This window comes from Rhinolophus ferrumequinum, chromosome 28, assembly GCF_004115265.2.
Source record: "Rhinolophus ferrumequinum isolate MPI-CBG mRhiFer1 chromosome 28, mRhiFer1_v1.p, whole genome shotgun sequence".
NCBI lineage: Eukaryota > Metazoa > Chordata > Mammalia > Chiroptera > Rhinolophidae > Rhinolophus > Rhinolophus ferrumequinum.
The window spans coordinates 11,645,134-11,666,377 of NC_046311.1; the positions used below are offsets into that span (position 1 = coordinate 11,645,134).

Sequence of the window (21,244 nt, forward strand, 5' to 3'; positions counted from 1 at the left end):
GAAAGCAGATTGTAGTAGGGACAGAAAAGAGATTTGAAGAAATAATGGCCAAAAGTTTCTGGGCCTCTGAACCTAGCGTTAAACGTAACCAAACCAAAAAATTAACTAAACCAATGTAAAACTATATAGTCATGGTTACTTGACAATATAGTCAAGTAACTTAAAAACTGGTTTGTTATTTCTTTTCTTTAGTTTTTTCGCTTAATTGTAAACAGTGGTTCATCTCATGCTTCCTCATAATATTGAATCCTTAAAACAGAGGTTATAATCTGAGCGCTCACAGTTGAGATCTAACTACTCCCCATGCGCGCTTTTTCTTTCTTTCTTTCTTTTTTTTTTTTTTTGGTGAGACAGTTGGAAAAAAAAATGAGCCATTATTTTAAAATTAGAAGTTTTACACAAAGATCTAGATTCCTGAATTTCTGGCTTCCTTTGAAAAAGCAACACCTGTCAATACTGGGCCTAGGTCGCCACAGGCAACAAACAACCCGCCCCAGGGGAGCCGCAGCTGGCCTTGGAGGCAGTGCACTCTCCAGTTTGCCAGCTGTCACCACTCCCTGGACACAGAGGCAGCAAAGGGACAGTCGCCATTGCTCCTGTGTTGTCACTTTCCGTCTTGTGAAAGAATCGGTCTCTCCATGTCCGTACCTCTTTCAAAGTGAAAGCCTGACCTGAAGGAATGTGAACTTCACCTGAACTAAAACATCACTGATGATAAGACACACCAGTATTTTATAACCACTAAGAAGGAAACAACACTGCTATTAACCTGTGACTTGCCTTCACCTGGAACACGCCTTCCGACGTCAGTGATGTTTAAGTGCCAAAGCAAAGGTGCCTTTTCGAATCGATGAAATGAAGCCTGTTACCTGCCTGGCTCCTGGAAGCATGTGAATCAGTGACCTTGCTTTATACATGTGTGTGTTTCACGTGTGGGGCATCCCACAGCAAGACCTTCAGCACTAAGACACGCTCTTCGGTTCACTTACTTGGAGCGACACGCTTATCATCAGCCACTTTTCTTCTCTTTGTAATAGCCATCGCTGGAGTTTAAATTTTCATTAGAAATCAGCCCAGGCCCCACACACCAGCCTGGCTCCCTGCCAGGCTTGGGTTCAGCTTCCCGGGCCTCTCAATCAGTCCCCACAACTGCCAGTCAGACAAACTCAATCAATTGATGCGATCCCTTCTGCTAGACCTGCCCAGTAGAAGGCTGAAGCACATGATTAGGCCCAGATCAAAGGGGAAGGAAGAAGAGGTCTGAAGTGGGGCGTCAGTCTTCTATTTCCAAGGGCATTTGGAGACGACAAATCAAAACTACAATGAGAACCACCCCACACCCACCGGCGTGACTATAATTAAAAAGACAGACATTAGGAAGTGTTGGTGAGGATGTGGAGAAATTGGAACGCTCACACCACACTGGTGGAATGTGAAATTGTGCATTCAGTTTAGAAGGCAGTTGGGTAATTCCTCCAATAGGTAAATGTAGAGTTACCATATGACTCAGCTATTCCACTCCTAGGTATATACATGTTCACACAAACACTTGTATACATCTTCATAGCAGCAACACTTACAATAGCTAACTGAAAGCAATCCAAATGTGCGTTAACTGATGAATGGATAAAAAAAATCTGGTAGTGTCCATACAACGGAAAATTACTTAGCAATAAGAGGAATAAAGTACAGATACATACTACAACGTGGATAACCTTCAAAAACACTACGCTACTAAGTGAAACAGGCCAGAAACAAAATACCACATAGTGTACGATGGGGGTGGAGAGTGGGAATGTCTGATCCACAGAGACTCTCAGAGAACTAGGGTGACCAAGGTTGAACTATACATCAGTCTGAGTCCTGTAGACTAACAGAGAATGGAAAACTGTAGACGGGCTTTTCACTACCATTGGCCAGAATTGACACGTCAGTCACTCTGCTGACATTTCATTTGCTCCCCTAACTGCAAAGGGGGCTAGGTACCCAGGAGAGTAAGTGGAATATTTAGTGAGCATTGCACTCTGCCCCATTGGTCATCAGGGGGCCTTGTCTCAGAGTTATTTTCCATATTCTCCATCTACCTTCTTAAGGACCAAGCATCAACAATTTAGGCTAAATGGGCCTCGGATTCTTTGAAGCAAGTTTTGAAGCTGGAGACAAACCAGCTTGGTATCCCTTAGGCACCTTGCTTTTTGGGGGAAGAGATGGTCCGTGATTCACTTTTGTTTGCCCAACACTGAGGGTAGTATCTGGTACTTGGTAGCAGCTCATCAAGTGTATGGAATTGAGCTGTTTCAGAGAACGGGTTAGGTGAAAGCCAACGGTCTGACTAAGAATACCTCCTATCCACTCATGGTATCCTTCCGTTATAAGGGTTTTGTTGTTGTTGTTTGTTGAAATTCTTCAATTTAATTAAATAGCACCAAGAGATACACTTAAATCCTGAAGGAAAAGAAGCAAGAACTGATACAATGGGAACAATAATCACTTTTACTGTTTTGATTGAATCACAACTGCTGTCACATCTAATATGGTTTGTATTTGTACTAAGTGCTAAACAACAAATGAGCTCTATGCTTTAGAAAGAAATGTGTAAGAGTTATGTTATTCAACCAAGTGAATTTTATAAAAGGCATTTGGATAAAATGTCTTAAAAGGCTGCTATTAATCCTTACTTCATTATTCATAGCATTTAACGTCTTCCCTTCCAGTCTCTGCTCTGGGAGCTATCTTAAATTGCGATGTCAGTTTTATCTTTTTCAAATATTACTTTCATAAGGTCTCCGTCCTGTTCAAATCCTAGGGCCAAACTCCTTAACTCTGGCAATTTTGACTCTTCATGCAACTTCTCGTGCTTTTTTTTTTTTTTAAAACCAAGTCCCCCAAATGAACCTTCTGCTGCAGCCAGAGCCAGTTATTCTCTAGGCTGCATATTACTTATTGCAATTTCATTACCTAGGATGCCACTTCCTTTCTTTTCTATCGACTGAAACTTTGCACATTGCTCAGGCCCACAATTGCTCAGGCCCCAATCCTACTGTGAAGCGTTCCCTGAATATTTCAACTCATACTGATCTAAGTACCTGAAGTACTTACGATCTATAATAGTCATCTATGCATAAAGAACTGTCTGGATGTTTTAAATGTTTTGAGTCTCATTCCCCTAACTAGAGTATGAGCTTCTTGAGAGACTGTATTTTATTATTTTATATCCCCCTATATGGATTAACAGAGGCACCTAAAGAAATATTTATTGCATACCTACTATGAGTTAGCCTTGTAGAGGTTTAGATATGCTACTAGGTATTATATTTACTAATTAAATCTTTACAATGCCATATTTTGGAATTATATATTGGGCAAGATCCTAATATTATGTTGCTATTTCAAATATAAGTTTTAATATATGTTATTCTCATTTATCAATATTTTCCTGAACTTTTATTAATAGAGCTTAGTTTTAATGAACATATCATTTTTGAAAATACTATATAAGTGGTGAATTTCATTTTTTGATAACTGATTATTATATTAATTACCTACTGATTCTGATTCATATACTAATATCGTTTTGCTTGGCCATTAGCAGATTGTCCCTGGCTCTCGTAATCTACAAATATACACAGAATTTGAAACAAAAGACGATTCTAATTTTCTCCTATATCTTTTAACAGATGGATTGTCTATTATGCTAGGTATGATAGTATACAAAAATATCCTTTTTATCCCTTTTAGAAGGTAAAAGGGATCAACTATATGGTGATGGAAGGAGCACTGACTCTGGGTGGTGAACGCACAATGTGATACATAGATGATGTGATACAGAATTGTGCACTTGAAACCTATGTAACTTTACTAACAATTGTCACCCCAGTAAACTTTAATTTAAAAAAATATCCTTTTTACTTGGTAATTACAATAACATTAAGTGTCCCTCTAAATCCATTTTAAAGCAACAACAACAACAACAACAAAACCACAGCTTCTTAGAGTATAAAATAATCTATAATTAATCTTATTACTTTGTTCCCTTTATCACTCAAAAATCCACAGCTAACCTGGGAATAAGGTTCTTCCAACCCCAGCCTAAAGAGGAAAACACCCTCTGAAAACCACTTTCTGCCCCTCTCAGATTTTGCTCCTAGTTTATCTGGTTTTCCCTGACACTTCCTCCTTCAAAACGAATGAAAAATCAGGAAAGTTGCAATGCTTACATCTCTGTGTCGTAAAATCCTTTGTCCATTTACCTTGTATGCTTGAGACGTTCTCCGTTTCTTTTTCCAATGAATTTACAGAGCTGTCTCGACAGCCTGATTTGCCAGACTGGGTCCCGCTGATCAGTGTGGCGATTCCTTATACAGATTGATAACCACGAAAAAGTCTAAAGTAGGGTAGTTCCAGACTAAAGAAGAGCAGCCTTTTCCCGTAAAGTAAGCTGGTACCTCACAAAACTCCAGGCAGAAGAATGAATGACAGAGCAAGCACCAATAGGGAGTGGAGAAGAGTATTTTGTCGAAGTTTATAACCCAATCCTTGGGAGCCAGAGGTGGGAATTTTAAAATGGGGTTGACTTTTTCTTGGTTTTTCTTAAAGTGGCATTGCTGCCTGTTGATGTTCAAGTTTGTTAAATTATGCCAAATCACTAGTTTAGAGTATTTCTTCGCCCTTGATTTGGGTGAGGCAAAATGTGAAAATTGACCCTCGACAAATTTAGAGAACTTTAAAGTTAGACATAGGATATTATACTATAACCATAGAATCACTTGGCTACTACTTTTGTCAATTTTTTTTTTGGAGGGGGCGGTGTAGAAGTTATTTTAAGATGATTCATTTTACGTGATCAACTATTGGATGTTAAATTAATGCGTTAAAATATTTCCCTTTTTAGAGAAATGAAAATAAGAGGCTAACATTGATTACTTTCTAAGAAATGGTTCTATCTATTGTTAATCTTTTTTTTTGAGCGCGTGTAACTTCAGTATTAGGAGGAAGTCTTCTTATTTGGGTTGATCTTTAATACCCTAAAGGTTTTTGTTTTTACACAAACTGTAGGTTTCCTTGTTTGAAGTCTAGCAAAAAATTCCTAAGTACTACAAATTCTTAGGTATTTAGAAACCTATATAAAGGATCTTAGAAATACATGCCATATACTTCATTAACTTCAGAAGACCAGATTTAATATATAGATAATTGACATTTCATTATAGCTCATGTCTTGCTTTGGAATAGGTTTTATTGTTATTTAACATAACTCTGCTTTCTAGGTTATTCATCTCGAAGAGTAATGAACTAAACCAACTATATAAAACTACACAGTCAAGGTTACTTGACAATGAAGCACTGGTAAATTAGTCATTATCAAGCTTTTCAAAGAACAATGAATAACAGCAGTTTCATGAGAGGAAAAAAAATGGAAAAACCTCATTGCAGAACGCAAGTTGCCATATTAAAAAAACAAGGCATTTTAAAAAATAAGTTTTTGGGTTTTTTTTAACGTTCCCTGACAATGCTTGATTTTTTTTATTTTTATTTTTATTTTTATTTTTTTTTTACCCAGCATAAAGCTCTCGTCCTTTTATGCCTCTTTCCCCTGACATAGAAATTTCCGTCTTGAAAAATATATGCATTCACGGCCTACCCAGCCATGCTAGGAACCGCCCCAATATTTAACTTACTAAGTGGTTACCATCCTTTTCAGCGATCTTTTCTAACAAAAGGTAGAATTTCAAGAGCAGAGACTAGGTTCCCGCCTCCTCTTTGGAACGAACCTATCAACGCGCAGTGAGCCCTTAAACCTGTGCTGGGGTTCACTACCTGCCCACTATTGGCCCCTTTACATAAACCCACGGGGCCTCAGTTTTTCACCGGTCAAACTTAGTATAAGAATAGTACTTGTATCAAGGGATTGCTGTGAGGGATAAGTTAGGTAAACTGTGCACAGCTCTTAGAACGCTGCCTGGTACACAATAAGCGCTCAGGTGTGACTGCGGTCGTGCCTCAAGGTACCCATTGAATGACAGCACGGACGTCTGAATGAATGTGTGAATGGAAGAAGAGATTGGTTACTAACGGTTCCTGAGGTGCGAGCCGGCTCAATTACCCCTTCAAAATGCAAAACAGCAAAAAACCACTGTCTTGACAGCAAGATACCAGCGGGAGCCGGAAGCGAGCGTCGAGAGGTGGGAGGGGCCAGCCTGCAGGAAGCAGCGCTCTCGGCCAATGGCCACATCTCTCGGAAAACGAGCCTCTCGTCCGACCTATCGTGAAACCGCGAGAACAGGTTGGAAATATCGCGATGTTCCGTTCTTCTCTCCACTGCTCTCTCTGGCCCAGCTCTCTGTTGACAGGGTTCCCTCCCCCGCCCCGCCCCTCACCGCCCAAGCCTCGCCCCGCCCCCCGCCCGGCGCCCCGCCCCTTCCCTCCCGGCGTCTCCCGGCTTGCGGTCCAGCGCAGCCTGCGCCCCGGAGCGCTGGCTCCGCCGGCGCCGAGGTGAGTGCGACCGTCCAGGTCCGTGGGTGGCTCACGTTGGCGAGGGTCCCTGTCCCGGCCCCCTACCTCCAGGTGGGGTCCGGCAAAAGCGTCCGGGCCGCGGTGGGTAGACCCAGATGCGAGTGGGCCCTGCCGGGCCTCGGGTCCCCACCGTCGCCGGGCCCTCCTGGCCCTGAGAATCGGATACTGGCTCTTGAAATCCCTGCCACTGGGCTCGCTGCTTCCAAACTGTGACGACCTTAGTGTTTGATTAACTCGGGCAAAGACGGCATGTGTTTTGCTTAAGACTTCTGCAAGCAAGGGCTTCTTAGAAGTAAGAAAATAACCTTTTACAAATGCTTTTAATGAAGTTTTTAATCCTCTAATGTCCAGTATTAGGAAATCGGAGTGGGTATTTCTGAATTAAGTACTGAAGTCACTCGAAGGGACTCCTTTCCTAAGACGCTCGTGCCTAAAATGTGTGAAATATGAAGATAGACGGTTTTGTTTCTTTTTTAAAATAATAAAGTGGATTGGTGTTTACCTGTCAGAAAACTCATGTGGAGGTGCAATGGTCTACAGTTAATGTTAAGTATGTCATTTACTTTTAACTGTAGGTAAGAGGTAGTGAAGGAAATCTGTGTAAGAAAAGTATCCTGGTAAAGGATGTATATTGCCCGTGAACGCATATTGGAGACCATTAGCGTTATTTATGATTGATTGGTGGCTTTCAGGTTTCACCTGTGTAGATTTTACCGTTTAAACTGCCTTTGTACTAAGATGCATTTAACAGGGCGTAATGACGTTTTTAAGGCAGACAGAGGGTTCAGAAGGAAAGCCATCAGACTAGAGTGAATTCTCTTCTTTGATCTTGCATCAGTGAGTGTGGGTTTTATATATAGTTTTGCTTTGGAGTCTTACATTTATATAAGCCTTGGCGACCACTTAAACGACCCCATCAAAGTGTGTGCCTGAACTGCTGCATTGTAGGGCAATGCACAGGTTTTGGAGTGGATGCACCTGGTCTGCAATTCTGGCAAGTAACTGTATGAGAAACACAGTTTCCTCATACATTAAATGGGCTAAATAATGTCTATTGCATTGCAGAATTGTGAGCATTAGGGATTTTTTTTTTTAAAGATTTTATTGGGGAAGGGGAATAGGACTTTATTGGGGAACAGTGTGTACTTCCAGGCCTTTTTTCCAAGTCAAGTTGTTGTCCTTTCAGTCTTCGTTGTGGAGGGCGCAGCTCAGCTCCAGGGGGCACAGCCCACCATCCCTTGAGTCCAACCGGCAACCTTGTGGTTGAGAGGACGCTCTCCAACCAAATGAGCCATCTGGGAGCTCAGCTGCAGCTCAGCTCAAGGTGCCGTGTTCAATTAGTTGTAGGGGGCGGAGCCCACCATCCCTTGCAGGAGTTGAACCGGCAACCTTGTGGTTGAGAGCCCACTGGCCCACGTGGGAATCCAACCGGCAGCCTTCGGAGTTAGGAGCATGGAGCTCCAACCGCCTGGGCCACCGGAGCGGGCCCCAGCATTAGGGGATCTTTATGGCACATAGTAAGCACTGAGTATATAGTACCTACAAGCTGACCTTAGCTCAGAGAATGAAAAAAACTACCGTGCAGTACAGCAGGTCCTTGAATAACATTGTTTGTTCAGTGTCATTTTGTTATAATGTTGATGAGATAACATAGAACTTGACTCTTGTTTATGTCAGTTAGCCTACCAGAAAGTTGGTGTCTACATTGTTTCACTTTAAGTTGCACACCCTATGCAAGGTATTAGGTGAGGACTTACTGTGTTACTCAGTATCCTCTTTTCATCAGCTGTTTGAAGGCCTGCTTTATGCCAGAGGCAGGTATATAAGAGTGAAGAAAACCCCAAAATCTCTGCCCTCAGGAGCTTATCGTCTCTTGGCTAGATTGACAATAAGAAAATGCACCAGTAAATATGTAGATTACAAATTGTGAAGAGTCCTACAAAGAAAAAAAAATCGGGTTTCTCTGCAATAATAACTGGGGGATACTTTAGTTTGAGATAGGGGCGTGATTTTTACATTGAAACCTGAAGGATGATGGAACGTTGGGTGCTTTCTTGGCTAAGAGGAGGGCAGCAAGTGCTGTGAAGAGTTTGACACTTTCTGGAACTGGAAAAGCCCAGGAGCTTGGTGAGAAGCCAGATAAACCCGGAGAAGTGTATGGGGCCAGATAATGAATAGCCCTGAAGTCCTGGTAAGAGGTTGATTTTCTAAAAAATCTTTTGAAGGGCTTATTTAGTAGAATGTACGAGCACTAGAAAGCCAGTTTACCTTACAGAAAGGGAAATATAATTGGATTTACATTTTAAAAGGCTCACTGCTAAGTAATTAAAGGACCAGAAAGTGGCTAGAGTAGACACGGAGACCTGTGTTAATCCAGATAGCCAGGTAGGAGATGCCTAGCTTTTGGTTTAGGCTGATGGAAAACTGTGGATAGATTTGAGGTATATTTTGGAGATGGAAACCACTGGCCTTGTGATGAATTGGAGGTGGCAGGTGAATGACCAGATGGAATCATTCATGACTTCTAGCCTTCCAGCTTGAGCAGCTGGGTGGGGAGGTGGGTGGCGTGCCACTTTCTGAAATGGGAAAAACTGGGGAGGATTTGAAGGCGGGGAGAAGGTCTCTTTTAAATGTGTTAGGTTGGAGGTTCTTGCTTTGCAGCTGAGAGAATTAAGATGTAAAAAGATTTGAGTTTCTTGCTCCAAGTCATGTAAAGGCTCATAAAAATAGATGAGCAGGTGGACTAAATATGGGAAAATATTGGATTCTCATGTTGTATTGGGATGTTATTGAATATTCCATATTCTCCGCCCTTTTGTATACAGTGGTAATTGCTCTCTTATTAGCTAGGATTTAGAATTCAGAAATAATAGCAAATAACCAAAAACTCTGCTTATTGAAAGTCATGGTACTACATTTTGCACTAACTTGGTGCTAATTCCAAGTGGAAATAGTTTTTCTTAAGAAAAACAAACTCTTTGAAAGTTCCTTCCATGAGAAAGTTTAGAAAAGGGTGCCCATGAAAACAGAGAGTAAGTAGGCTCTTTGAACCAAGCTCAACTTCTTTTTAGTGTTAGTATTTTCTTAGTATCCTGTGTACCTGTGTATGTAAAGAACCCAGCCTTTGAAATACACTGGACACCCCACCATCCAAGAAAAAAAAATTCTTGCTTTCATTATCCCTTATGAGCTGTTTGGCTTTGAACTAATTATTGAAGCTCTGAGTTTGTTTCTTCTAGTGTTCATTGATTGTGAAGTTTGTTTCTGTTCTGTGCGTAGTTGATTAGATGGCAAATGTTATTTCTCTTCCTGTCCTTGTCAGATTTGGAGGTAGAAGGGAATTTAATCTGTTCTGGGTTTTGGCTTTTACCAATAAATTTCTGTCTCCATTTTATATATTAGGCAACTGAGGCACCGAGAGATTGAATACAGAGTTCTTATTTCTTAGTGCAGTGTTTTTTCTTTCATTGAAATAATAAAGTAAAACTGTTTCTCAGACCTATTTCTTTGTTACTTTTGATAATGTGCAAAGATAAGAAGAAAGTAAGAAAAGAAAAAAGAGATTAAAGAAAGAAAAAATTAGTATATAGGACAATATTTCGATAGTGAGAAGTGAAAAAATGACATAAATGATGTAGATATGTTTTATATACATATTTAAATATTTTTAAAATACCTTAAGCAACAAAATGAGGTAGTTCAGGAAGGAAATGGGTTTGCTGTATCTGATTTTTAAGTTCTTTCTTTGGTTGCACATTCTTTGGTCTCTGTTCTCTTAAACAGAGGTTCAGATCTCAAGTTCAAGAACTATTTTTCAATTAGGACTGTTTCTTCAGAGTAGTGAATATTGCCTATAGTGAGAGCATTTTTATTAAGTAGTTATTCATTTTTATCTCCTTCTAAATATGTGTGACAAATTTAGCTGTTATGAAAGAAAAATGTAAAGATTAAATGTATAACTCTTTTTTAGTGTCTGCAAACAGCTCTATATGCTTCCTCGTTTATTTGGCAATGCTAGTAAGCAGTATTATAATTATTCACTTTTTTTTCTCTGTAGAGATGGACCAGTTTTGACAAGATGTAGTGCTGTGGCGTGCCTGATGGGATATGTTCAGCCATGGCATCCGAACTTTGTAAGACGATCTCTGTGGCAAGGCTGGAAAAGCACAAGAATTTGTTCTTAAATTATAGGAATCTGCACCATTTCCCATTGGAATTACTGAAAGATGAGGGACTACAGTACTTGGAGAGACTCTATATGAAAAGAAACTCCCTTACAACCTTGGTACGGTATTGTATTGCATTTAAAAAAATCATTTATAATGTGGTCCTGACCAAGATATAGTTTATATATCTTAAGATACTCAGACCAAGATGTATATTTTCTCTCGTTATATAAACAGGTAATATCAATACACATACAGGGGGTTGTCATTAGCTGAGAATTCATTATTCTTGCAGTTTATGTTGTTAACAGGAAGAGCCGTGTAGGAAAGCAAAATATTCACTAATGTGCCACTTCCAAAATTAGTCCCCATTCAAAAAGCCCGCTTCACTTATCCTATGCGTCTGGGCCTGTGTCTTCTTTATGTGTTAAGTTTCCTAGATGATTTTTGGATGTTCCAATATGCAATGGTAAAAATTATGAGAAAAACCAACAAGAAGGACTTTAAAAAGAGAATTTGAAGATTAAAATATTAAGACAGGCATTTGGGAAGCTTGATATAGTCTTTGAGTGTTTTGAAAAAGCAAAAAACCTTTTTTATGCTTGCACTGTGAAAATCAAATGATTTTGAATTGGCTATCATCCAATTGGGGAAAATTTTGCCACAAAAGCAACATTTGACTCACTCTTTTTATCTTCTAAGAATAATCACATAGTTAGCATTATAACCTGAATTTTATTTCATATAAGATTAAAAAAAGATTTACAATTTTTTTTCAAGGGAATGTTCCAATCAAACATTTTATTCCCACTATTTATTAAGAAATTTGGTCTCTGTTTTAAATGTATTTGCTTTATGTATCCCTTTCTGGTTATCAGTTAACTTCATTTGGATCTTATACTTGAATTCAAGTTCTTATTCATTTTAGATAATTTATGATGTCTTATTTCTCCGTGAATTGACCCATTCATCATACCCTTGTCTATATTGAACTTTCCTCAATATCTGATAGTATATCTTATTGGCTTCATATGCGTGGAGTGCTTTCCTAAAAAAGTTTTATTAGCCTATGTAAAATACCTATAATGGGCAGAAAATATTGTAAAATTTGTTTATCTTTGCTGTTTCTGGAAGTAAATGGATATACAGCTTTCATTTTTTGGTGTTTGGCATGTATGTTATTTTGAGTGCCTGGTTCGATTTTGAAAATTAGATTTTTCAGCTTTCAGACTTTGATAATCTACATATAATTATATGAATCCTTTTTGCAAAATCATCATTGCATGATATGAAACCATATTTCCTCAGTGATTTTTTTCCCCTTTGGAGAAGAAGTCATGTAAGAACTCATTTGTCAAGGATTAGAGTCCAGATTTTCCCGTGTTTGTTACTGATGTGCAAAGAAAAAGTTGTGAGTGGATGACTTCTTAACCATCAGTCATAGTCCACGGGGGAAAATGTTGTTCAAAGAAATTGACCTTTGCTTGTAAAAATAACAATTAACTTTTGGTTTTGCGTCAGTTTCTGAGCTTTTCTATTTATGAAAATATTTAGGTATCTACTAAACAGTTTTAACTGATATTCATAATGGCTCCTAAGCATACATTTCAAGTTCATGTTCTGCCACCTTTTTATTCATCAAAGAGTAAACTGTAGCATATATTTATAATGGTAGGTGTATGTATTTTATTTTAATGCTTTCTGTTAGGTGGAACATTTGACTCATGTATGTATATCAAGAGCTTTGGAACCTGGACAGTGCTGCACAGATGTTGGAGTGGGTGGGAATAGTAGCAGTCATTGTATTCTCTGTGGGATATAAAGCAGCTGACTGCACAGTTTTGGACAACAGATGAAACAGTGCTTATCCCAGAATGCTCCAAGCTAGTTACTTAAGGCTTTTTAAAACGTTTACTGGTGTTACTGATAAACTATAGTTCCTAAAGGAGATTTAGTGGGTGGCATTTGACTGAAAAAAAAAAAAAAAAAGGAAACATAGAGTATCTCAAACACATGATGGGTTAATTGGCCTTTAAAAAAAAAAAAGTTTAAAGAAGCTTGGGAACCTGCCAATCATTTCCATTTTCTCATTGTTTTATTGTTTCATATGGACATTGTTTCATTGTGCTAAAAGCCCTCTCTAACATTCCCTTCTTTCCTCCCCCGCCCTCACTGTGTGAAGCCTCTTGGTGAGAAGAGAAGTGGTCCCTCATGCAGAGTTTTTGCCCGTCTCCCCTTTCCCTTCAAGTCACTCAGTGCAGTGGTTTCTGCTTGTAGGGTGGTGGCATGGCAAATGTTCAGAACTTGGGGAGTGCTCATATTTAGAACTAAAACATGGGAAAAGCCTTTTATCATATACTTGAAAGAATACATTTTTTATGCATCAAATGCAAAAATCATATGTGCCCTTCTCTGAAGCAACACGGAAGAATATATGGAAAGTAGTGGTCTCTCTCTGCATCCACCTCTGCATCCACCTCTGTACTGTGGAGTAACCAGTGTTATTAGTTTGGTTGTGTCCTGTCACTCCTTTGCCGGCATGTACGTAATTATATACTCTCTCCACACATTTTCCCCCTTTTTAACAACAACCCGAAGCTGCTGCTGGCCATGCTGGCTGCTACCTGAGAGTGAAGCAAGCTCAGAGGGGAGCAGATCTGGCTGGAAAAAAGCGAAGGCTTTCTGATGACATCATTTGAATACCCGGAGCCAGTATCCCTGGAATCAGATTGGCTACTGGATATTTTCCCCATTCATTGCTTTGTTCATCATTCATTCATGTAACACGTGTTTATGGAGCGCCTATTATATGGAATAACTGGTTTACAGAGCTAGGGAACATTAGCGGTGGGGCAGCTTTGGGAGAGTAAAAGTAGATGTGCATACGTAAATGTAGGGATCTGTGACATGTCGGTGACAGTAGGAGCCAAGGGCAAGAATGAAATTGCTTAGGAATGGAGAAAGGAGCTCATTTAAACTTCACTTTCCGCGTTTAGAAGTTGGGTATAAGAAGAGGAGGCGCCGCCGTCAGAGGCAGAAGGAAAAGCAAGAGTTTGATGTTGCAGAGGCCAGAGGAACCGTTTTCAGAAGTGGTTGGTGCTTAGACGTCAAATACGATGAGGACTTGAGTGACCAGGTGATGGTGACATGCTAGGAGGGCAGAGATCCCTGGAAGTAGAACCCACGTTTGAGTGGGTTCATTGGTAAGAAGGAGATGAAAACAATAGATAACAAGGTAGGTGGGTCTTCACGTTTGGTTGTGATATGGCAGGAGGGCAGCGCTAGAGGGGTCTTGACAACAAAAGAGATTTTCTTCTTTCTCCTTTCCTCTTTCCCTCTCCTCTCTTTTCTAAGAGGAAAGAGTTGCGCCTCCATAAATGCTGACGCGAACTCTCCATTAGACTGGAGGTGAAGATACAGAAAAAGGGAATAATGAAAAGTCCAGAGGCCTAAGAAAGGAGAGCATGGGTTCCAGAGTACATGTGGAGGGACTGACCTTGGAAATAGTATCCTTTCCTCCCTTGGAAGAGGACAAAGGGAGGTCAGGTGCAAAGAAAGATACACATTGCGGTGGGGCAGGGGAGGGGACGTGTGGAGAAAGGCATTTCAGAGAGTTCTTGTGTGATGCTTTGACCAGGCAAGACCATCTGGTTGGGGAGTGAAGATGAGTGCAGGATGCAGGTTTGACACTATTGCGAAGAGTCCCGTGGGAGTCCGGCTAGGGGAAGGCTCGCAGAACCATTGGCATTATTCAGCAAGCAGTTGGTGGCTAGGCTTGTGGTGGAACCATCTGCTCGTCGGGGGTTTTCTGCTGCCGTACTCAGCTCTCTGAGGTATGAAGAAGGTGGACTGTCGTAGTCAGTTGTTGCTGGGTGGATACACATGAAGAAGGACAAGGAGATGTAGGAATTTGGCAAGAGTGATTAAAATGACGGCCCATGGAATCGGAGCTGGACTGGAGGCAAAGCAGGAAAGGAGATGTGATTGACTAGAAAGACGAGAGAGGTAAGAAAGGACCCATTGATGTTGAAGAGTTGCACTGGGCAGGCTTGAGGAAGCCACCTGGGGGGTAGCGTTTGAGGTGTTGGAGGGAGACTTTCATCATGGAGAAGTTTCAGACGATGGCAGGATGGAGGAAGCTGAGGCAGAGCCTACCCCAGTCCCCGCCCCCACCTGGGCCCCCCAACCACCCCAGCATAGCTGGAGACTTTGTAAGAGCTGGAGAAGGATTCTAGGTTGGAAGCAGCACTCACCACTCCTTCCTCCCAACCTGGAAGCTCATCGTGGCGCAAGCGTTGGAGGCCTGCCGTCCCAGGAAGGGGGTGTTTCATTGTCTGACGGCCAAACCTAGTCCTAGCAGGTAACAGACCCAGGTTCTATGTGCTAAAACCCTCTGCACCCCCGTTTCTTCATTTTCAAAAGAAAGGGCCACGAAAGACTTGGAGGGGGAAAGAAATCTCAGCCTGGAAGCAAAATCAATGACCAGATCTGCCGCAGCTTCTCTTAGCGCAGTAGGCAGGAGGCCTTCCTGGGGGCATGAAAGAGTGATGGACCCCACTACGGATGGAGCTCTCGCCAGTTGTCCATTTTACTTATACATATTAATGGACAAGAAAGAGGCATCTGGACTTTAATGAAAGGGGGGAGTTTGGCTTATGGCTAAGCAAAAAGAGCAGATGGACCCTGGTTAAATAATTAATCTATGCAATAAGCGAGAACTTAAATTTAAAAATAATGTCGTACTGAGACTGGGGGAAGAAGAGGTCTGTGAGTGACTCTCTTGAATTGGGGTGGGGCGGAGGTGCAGATGTCTTTTCTCCTATTGGCCCAGGACAAGACTTTCCCGACCCTCCGCATCCAATACAAACAGGCAGGTCATAAACGAATGCAGGCAGTCAAACCCAAAAAGATGTGTAACTTCTGACAGAAGTGGTAAAAGACCATTGATCCTCTTTACCTGTAGACAGATTGGAAAAAATTAATACCTGTCCTGAAGATGATTAATGAACGAAGTTCAAGACGATGAGGAGAAGATACTCTCACGTGTGATCGGAGAAAGAGGAAATGGACTCAGTGTTTGCGGTGGGTGGTTGGACCATATCTGGCAAAATTTAACGTGAGCATGTGTTTGAATGAGCACATTTACTTGAAAGAATTTACCCAACAGAAAAAAGTCAAGCAAGCAAGAGTGTTCATCCCAGCATTGTACCTGGTGAAAAATTATAAAAACCTTGGTGTGAGGTTGGTTAAAATCTGATCGCAACTGACATCATTTGAATCTTTCCTAAGTGCCAGTGCTGTTTAAAGCAATTTACATGTATTAATTCACTTAATCTTCAAGACACTTACTCCTATGAGGCAGGCAGTATTATTATCCATGCTTTATAGATGAATAAACGAAGGCTTACAAGAAAAGTGTACATCACACTTACTAGTGATTTTAGCTGTGGATGGAGAGGGCACAAGAATGTGGATGGGAGCTGGAAGAAACAAAAAAAACTTCAGTTATAAGTTTTTTTTTTTATAGTGAAAGCGGAAGGGTCTACCCTTCAGTTTGGTTGATGTTCTTTTTAATAAGTATTATTTTTACAATTAAAAATAAATTGTTGGTCTACAGTACCACTAAGATCTTATCCAGCCCTCAAATTTGATTCATCAGTGGGTCTGAGTCTGTGGATTTACAGTGATGGTGAGGCCTTGTGTTTATGCTGTATTGACATCGGTGGGTCCTTGTGGCGGGGTTGAGGGTGAAAAGGGTTGCCGTCTGTCACACAGCGATGCCTTCCACCCCCACTGGAATTTGGTAAGAGCAGGATCTGGATCAACTGAGCATTGGAACACCTTGAAGGGAAAAGCAGTAAGTGAAGGAGATGGTAAAAAGAGCATATCGTGCAATCAAGTGTGGCAAGACATAGGGAGAGCAAATTAAGTTTTGTTTTTGTTTGGTTGGTTCCTTTTGAATTCCAACGAGGGAGCGTCTTGTTTTTCCCGAATCTGATGGACGCTTGCAGCTTCACTGACTTATAATTCACTTTTTGATGACGTACTTGCACGCATAAACTTTTATTAATTTTATTGAAGCCCAATTTATCTATTTTTTCTATTATTGCTCACACTTTTTGTGTTGTATCTATAAATACTTTGCCAAATCCACATTCATAAAGATTTACCCGTGTTTTCTTCTATGAGTTTTATGGTTTTAACTTATACTTAAGTTGTTGATCCATTTTTAGTTAATATTTGTAGGTGGTGTGCAGTAGAGGTCCAACTTCATTCTACTTTTGTAACTGCTATAGGAACGAAGATGCATTTAATTTATGACTTCTTTGAAGTGTGTTGTTAGAAGTCCGGATGGAGCAGGTTTTGCTGAACCCTGAATCCTACTGGTTTCTAGCAGCACAATTATTTCTTGTTCACAGTGTACTACTATGGCATATCGCTTGGGGACCCTGGTTCTTGGCGTCCTTATTCAGGGAGGAAGGCTGACAAAGCGTCCTCCCTCTGGAGGCCGCAGTGGCCCTTTTGCACTCCAGCTCTCTAAGACTTTCTCTTTGACACAATTTCACTGACAAAAGCAGGTTGCTTAGCCAGGCCCCGAGCTGGAAGAGAGTGGTGCACCTATACTAGGGGCCCAGAGAGAAAAAGGTAGGGGGTGCACAGCGCCTACCACAAAACATCACGGAACATGCTTGTAACCTGTTTAAAGTATTTGTTCCAGGGTAAACAATTTTAAAACATTCCCATTTAAGGGGGTTGGATGTTTTTCTTAAAAGGATATGGCAAAGCATCATTGATTCAAAATCTGAAGTAAATTTTACACTACCTGTGCTTGCTGAAGTTGAGTTTTACATTATTTGTGAAGAATAGTTGGTTGGCTAAGTGATAATGTGAGAATTAATGTAGAGAACTTTGGCTTAATTTCGAAAACAATTTTCAAGTAGTATTAATAGCTTAGTAGGAAAGAGTTATACTCGAGAAAGTTGGGTACAGATTATTAAAATTTTTATGTGTCAAAATTGTGGGGGAAAAGAAAGAAACAATAGTAATAGTTTTGAGAGGTACTTTATGATGATTGCTTTTATCAGGATTTTTAAATTTAAAAACATTTAAAACTTAATAGACTCTAAATCCTATGGGTCAAGATAAACTAGTTTGTGTGGCCTCCACAATTCAGCAATACAGTTCAGTTATCCACAGAATAACCAAAATTTTGACTTTAGTGTATAGTTGTCTAGTCTCTCACTCACTTTCCATAAACTGGGGAAACATAAAATGTATCATCTTCCCCCTCCTATTATCTAGCTGCATTGCTAAAATGTGCTAGTAGAAAGCAGAGAATATTATAGAACACCAGTAGGTGTCAGCCACAGCCTCAGCAACAGGCTGCTTATGTACCAGTTTTTGGGGCAGAAACTAATTAAGTGTTGTTTTGTTGTTGTTTTTTTCAATCCCAGTATTCCAATGAACTGCAATTTTCCATGGTCATTGTGCTTATTTTAAAATAAAACCCCAGTGTACTTACTTGTTAATAAAAACATAGTGACACACTGTTGGCAGCAGAAACATTATTCAACGCTTACTTGTGTGTGTAGCTATATGACTCAACAAGAAAAAAAAAGAAGAAAAAAAAACCCAACTAGCTTGTCATGGAAACATTAGCATGCTGTGTGCTGGAGCCAGCTAGGCATCTGGAAAGAATGACCACAGGTCCTGTAAGTTAGTGGGACAGGATATGGACATCATAGCAGAAAACCACGGACGGAGGACGGACATCGTAGCAGAAAACGCCAGATGAGAGTCTGACATTGTTTCCTTTCTGGACAAGTCTTTCCTTTTTTAGAGGAAGGGCTATTATTAAGCCTCTCCCCCAACCCCAGTTCTCTAGTTTTTTAGGAGACTTAGTTTGTACACCCATAAATGGAAGTGTATATTCTTCTTACTAGGGACGATAATGATACTAAAAGAAACATTTTGGGGATTTGGACAGACCCAAGAGTCACTTCTGAGGAAAGACTTGTCATGAAGGAATTCATTGCATATACTGGTATCGAAACATGGGGGGGAAAAGGAATCACAGCTTTCAGCATTTGAAAACAAAGTTTTATCAAAAGTGGGTTCTCACAAGAACTCAAAGACACAGACAATAGTTTAGTGGTTACCAGAGGGTAAGGGGGGTGGGGGTGGGAGATGAGGGTAAGGGGGATCAAATATATGGTGATGGAAGGAGAACTGACTCTGGGTGGTGAACACACTATGGGATTTATAAATGATGTGATACAGAATTGTACACCTGAAATCTATGTAATTTTACTAACAATTGTCACCCCAATAAATTAAAAAAAAAAAAAGTGGGTTCTCAATAAATGCTTAATTGACTTCGTAACAGTTTTCATTCAGTGCTATTTGGTTAGAAAAGGGCCAGGACGTCTGTATGTAAGTGGCCTGGGAGGCTGTGCTAAGTATTTTGGCTACATCCGTGTCCCAATATGAAATTACTGTTGTTTCCTTGTTTAAAATAAACTAGTGGATTTCCATCGTGTTCAGGATTTTTTAAAAAATGTTTTCCCTTGGTATACAATATAAGCCCTTTTTGATCTCTTCCTTGCCACTCTGCAGAATCATGATACACCTTCACACACGATGGCCCAGCCATACCAAACTAATGGCATTTCTCTTATGGTGTGTTTAGAACCCGAACTGCATACAATATGATTGATTACTCGCTTATGTAGCAATTTGTACTGTTATGTGTACCACATTTTTTCAATTTGATTTTCTTAATTATAAAAGACATGCATGCTCATTGTTAAAAATTCAAATGACACAAAAGTAGATGGAGAAGAGCAACCCTAGTCCTTTTCCTAATGACAATCATTGTTACTAAGTTTCAGTATGAAAAATTACTGTTACAAACCTAAAACTTTCTAGTCCCTAACTCTTTCGCTTTTCTATTGACACGATTGTTTTTTATAACAGGATTTTTTAAAATAAAATGTTTCTTCAGGAGTGCTGTTAGGGAGTTACAGCAGAATAGATTGTATTTGCGATTCCCCAAACATACCTACACTTTTCCCTCCCTCCCCCACCCCTTGCATGTTTTCTCTTGCCTTGTCTTCCCTTCCCTTCCCTTCCCTTCCCTTCCCTTCCCTTCCCTTCCCTTCCCTTCCCTTCCCTTCTCTTCCCTTCCCTTCCCTTCCTTTCTTTCCCTTCCTTTCCCTTCCCTTCCCTTCCCTTCCCTTCCCTCTCCTTTTCATTTGTTGCTTCTTGTGCCTAGAAAACTAACTATCCTCCTAGCTCAAGGCAACCTCTGATAATTCATATTTGTCTCTTAGGACTCAGGTCAGACCTAATTTCTTAACCAAAAAAAAAAAAGAAAAAGAAAAAACCCCACCATTCCCGATTCTTTGTTGTTGATACCTAACTTATCCTATGTTTGAATGCAGACTTTTAAAAAAACATTACTCCTGACTCAGTGTGCTCCTTCAGTTTTAACTCATGGCTTTGTGTTCTGTAACTCGGAACCGCTTCAGTTATTTACCGGAGCCCTTGCCTCTTTCTCAGCATCTCCAGCAGAGACAAGCCTGCTCCCAATCGCTCAGTGGAATTTTTCTGGGATTCTTTTCATGGAAGAGCTAGTCTTTCCAGGGCCTAACTGTGTAAGGAACTCAGACCCAGCTCCCTTTCTCCCCTCTCAGCGGCCTGTTTCCTGTCCCTGCCAGACCACACGCCTACCCCGAACCAGGACCTGGCACTGGTGGCCCAGTCTGACCCTGCCTTGGACCACCACCGCTGTGTGTCTTCTGAGCTCAGTTAGATCTTGCTTTCTGGCCCCCGAGGATTCCCCTTACTTTCCTCTGAAGAGCTCAGTCTGGGAATGTGGCATTAGTTCCCTAGGGCTGCTATAACAAAAGACAGGCTGAGTGGCTCAAAACAACAGAAGTGTTTTCTCTCCCAGTTTTGGAGGCCAAAGTTCCAATTCAGGGTGTGGGCAGGGCCTGGTTCCTTCTCAGGGCTCTAAGGGATAGTCTGTCCTTTCTCTTACCACCTGGGGGCCGCCAGTGTATTTCTTGGCTTTGCAGCTATGTCACTCCAATCTCTGGCTCTGGCATCGCATGGCGTTAGTCCCTCTGTCTGTATCTGGTAAGAACATTTTTATTTCTTCCATGACCATGGAATACAAGGGTTCCGGTTTCTCCAGTGGACATTGATTTCAAGTGTTCAAACTCCTAAGTTTAAATTATAGTATGGTCTATGTACCTAAGCATAAATCCAGACCTGCTCACTTATTAATTTTTCACATTTTCTCAAAATGTACAAGAAGATAGTACTTTATGTTTAAGCTATTTAGAGATGTTTATACATTTTTTAAAAATGAAATTTAATTCTGAGTTTTTAATTTTCAGCCAGAAAACCTTGCTCAGAAGCTTCCAAACCTTGTGGAACTGTGAGTGTGTTTATTCAAACTTTTTTTAAAAGCATGAATGAAAATAATTTTAAGGTATTTGAAATAACAGGAAATACGATTGTAATGTGTTTATTTTTTTTTGCTATCATGATCATAGTGC

At 40.5% G+C, this 21,244-nt stretch overlaps 2 protein-coding genes across 5 annotated transcripts in view; one reads left to right on the top strand and one right to left on the bottom strand.

The window, feature by feature from the left end:
- TTC23 (tetratricopeptide repeat domain 23) overlaps positions 1-5,386 on the bottom strand; it is a 56,328-nt gene extending 50,942 nt beyond the window's left edge. Inside the window, exon 1 of one of the 2 annotated variants that reach the window (XM_033099965.1) lies at positions 4,251-5,386. The gene's annotated coding sequence lies outside the window, so the exon portion shown is untranslated. Of the gene's footprint in view, positions 1-4,217 lie in introns of both variants that reach the window. The other variant, XM_033099966.1, reaches the window with a different exon arrangement.
- A 1,013-nt stretch (positions 5,387-6,399) lies between these two features.
- LRRC28 (leucine rich repeat containing 28) overlaps positions 6,400-21,244 on the top strand; it is a 77,512-nt gene continuing 62,667 nt past the window's right edge. For 2 of the 3 annotated variants that reach the window (XM_033100230.1, XM_033100233.1), the window contains exons 1-3: positions 6,400-6,492; positions 10,571-10,798; positions 21,083-21,123. In XM_033100230.1, coding sequence (XP_032956121.1) covers positions 10,631-10,798; positions 21,083-21,123 — 209 coding nt within the window. In that variant the 5' untranslated portion in view covers positions 6,400-6,492; positions 10,571-10,630. Of the gene's footprint in view, positions 6,493-6,556; positions 6,806-10,570; positions 10,799-21,082; positions 21,124-21,244 lie in introns of those variants that run through there. The other variant, XM_033100231.1, reaches the window with a different exon arrangement.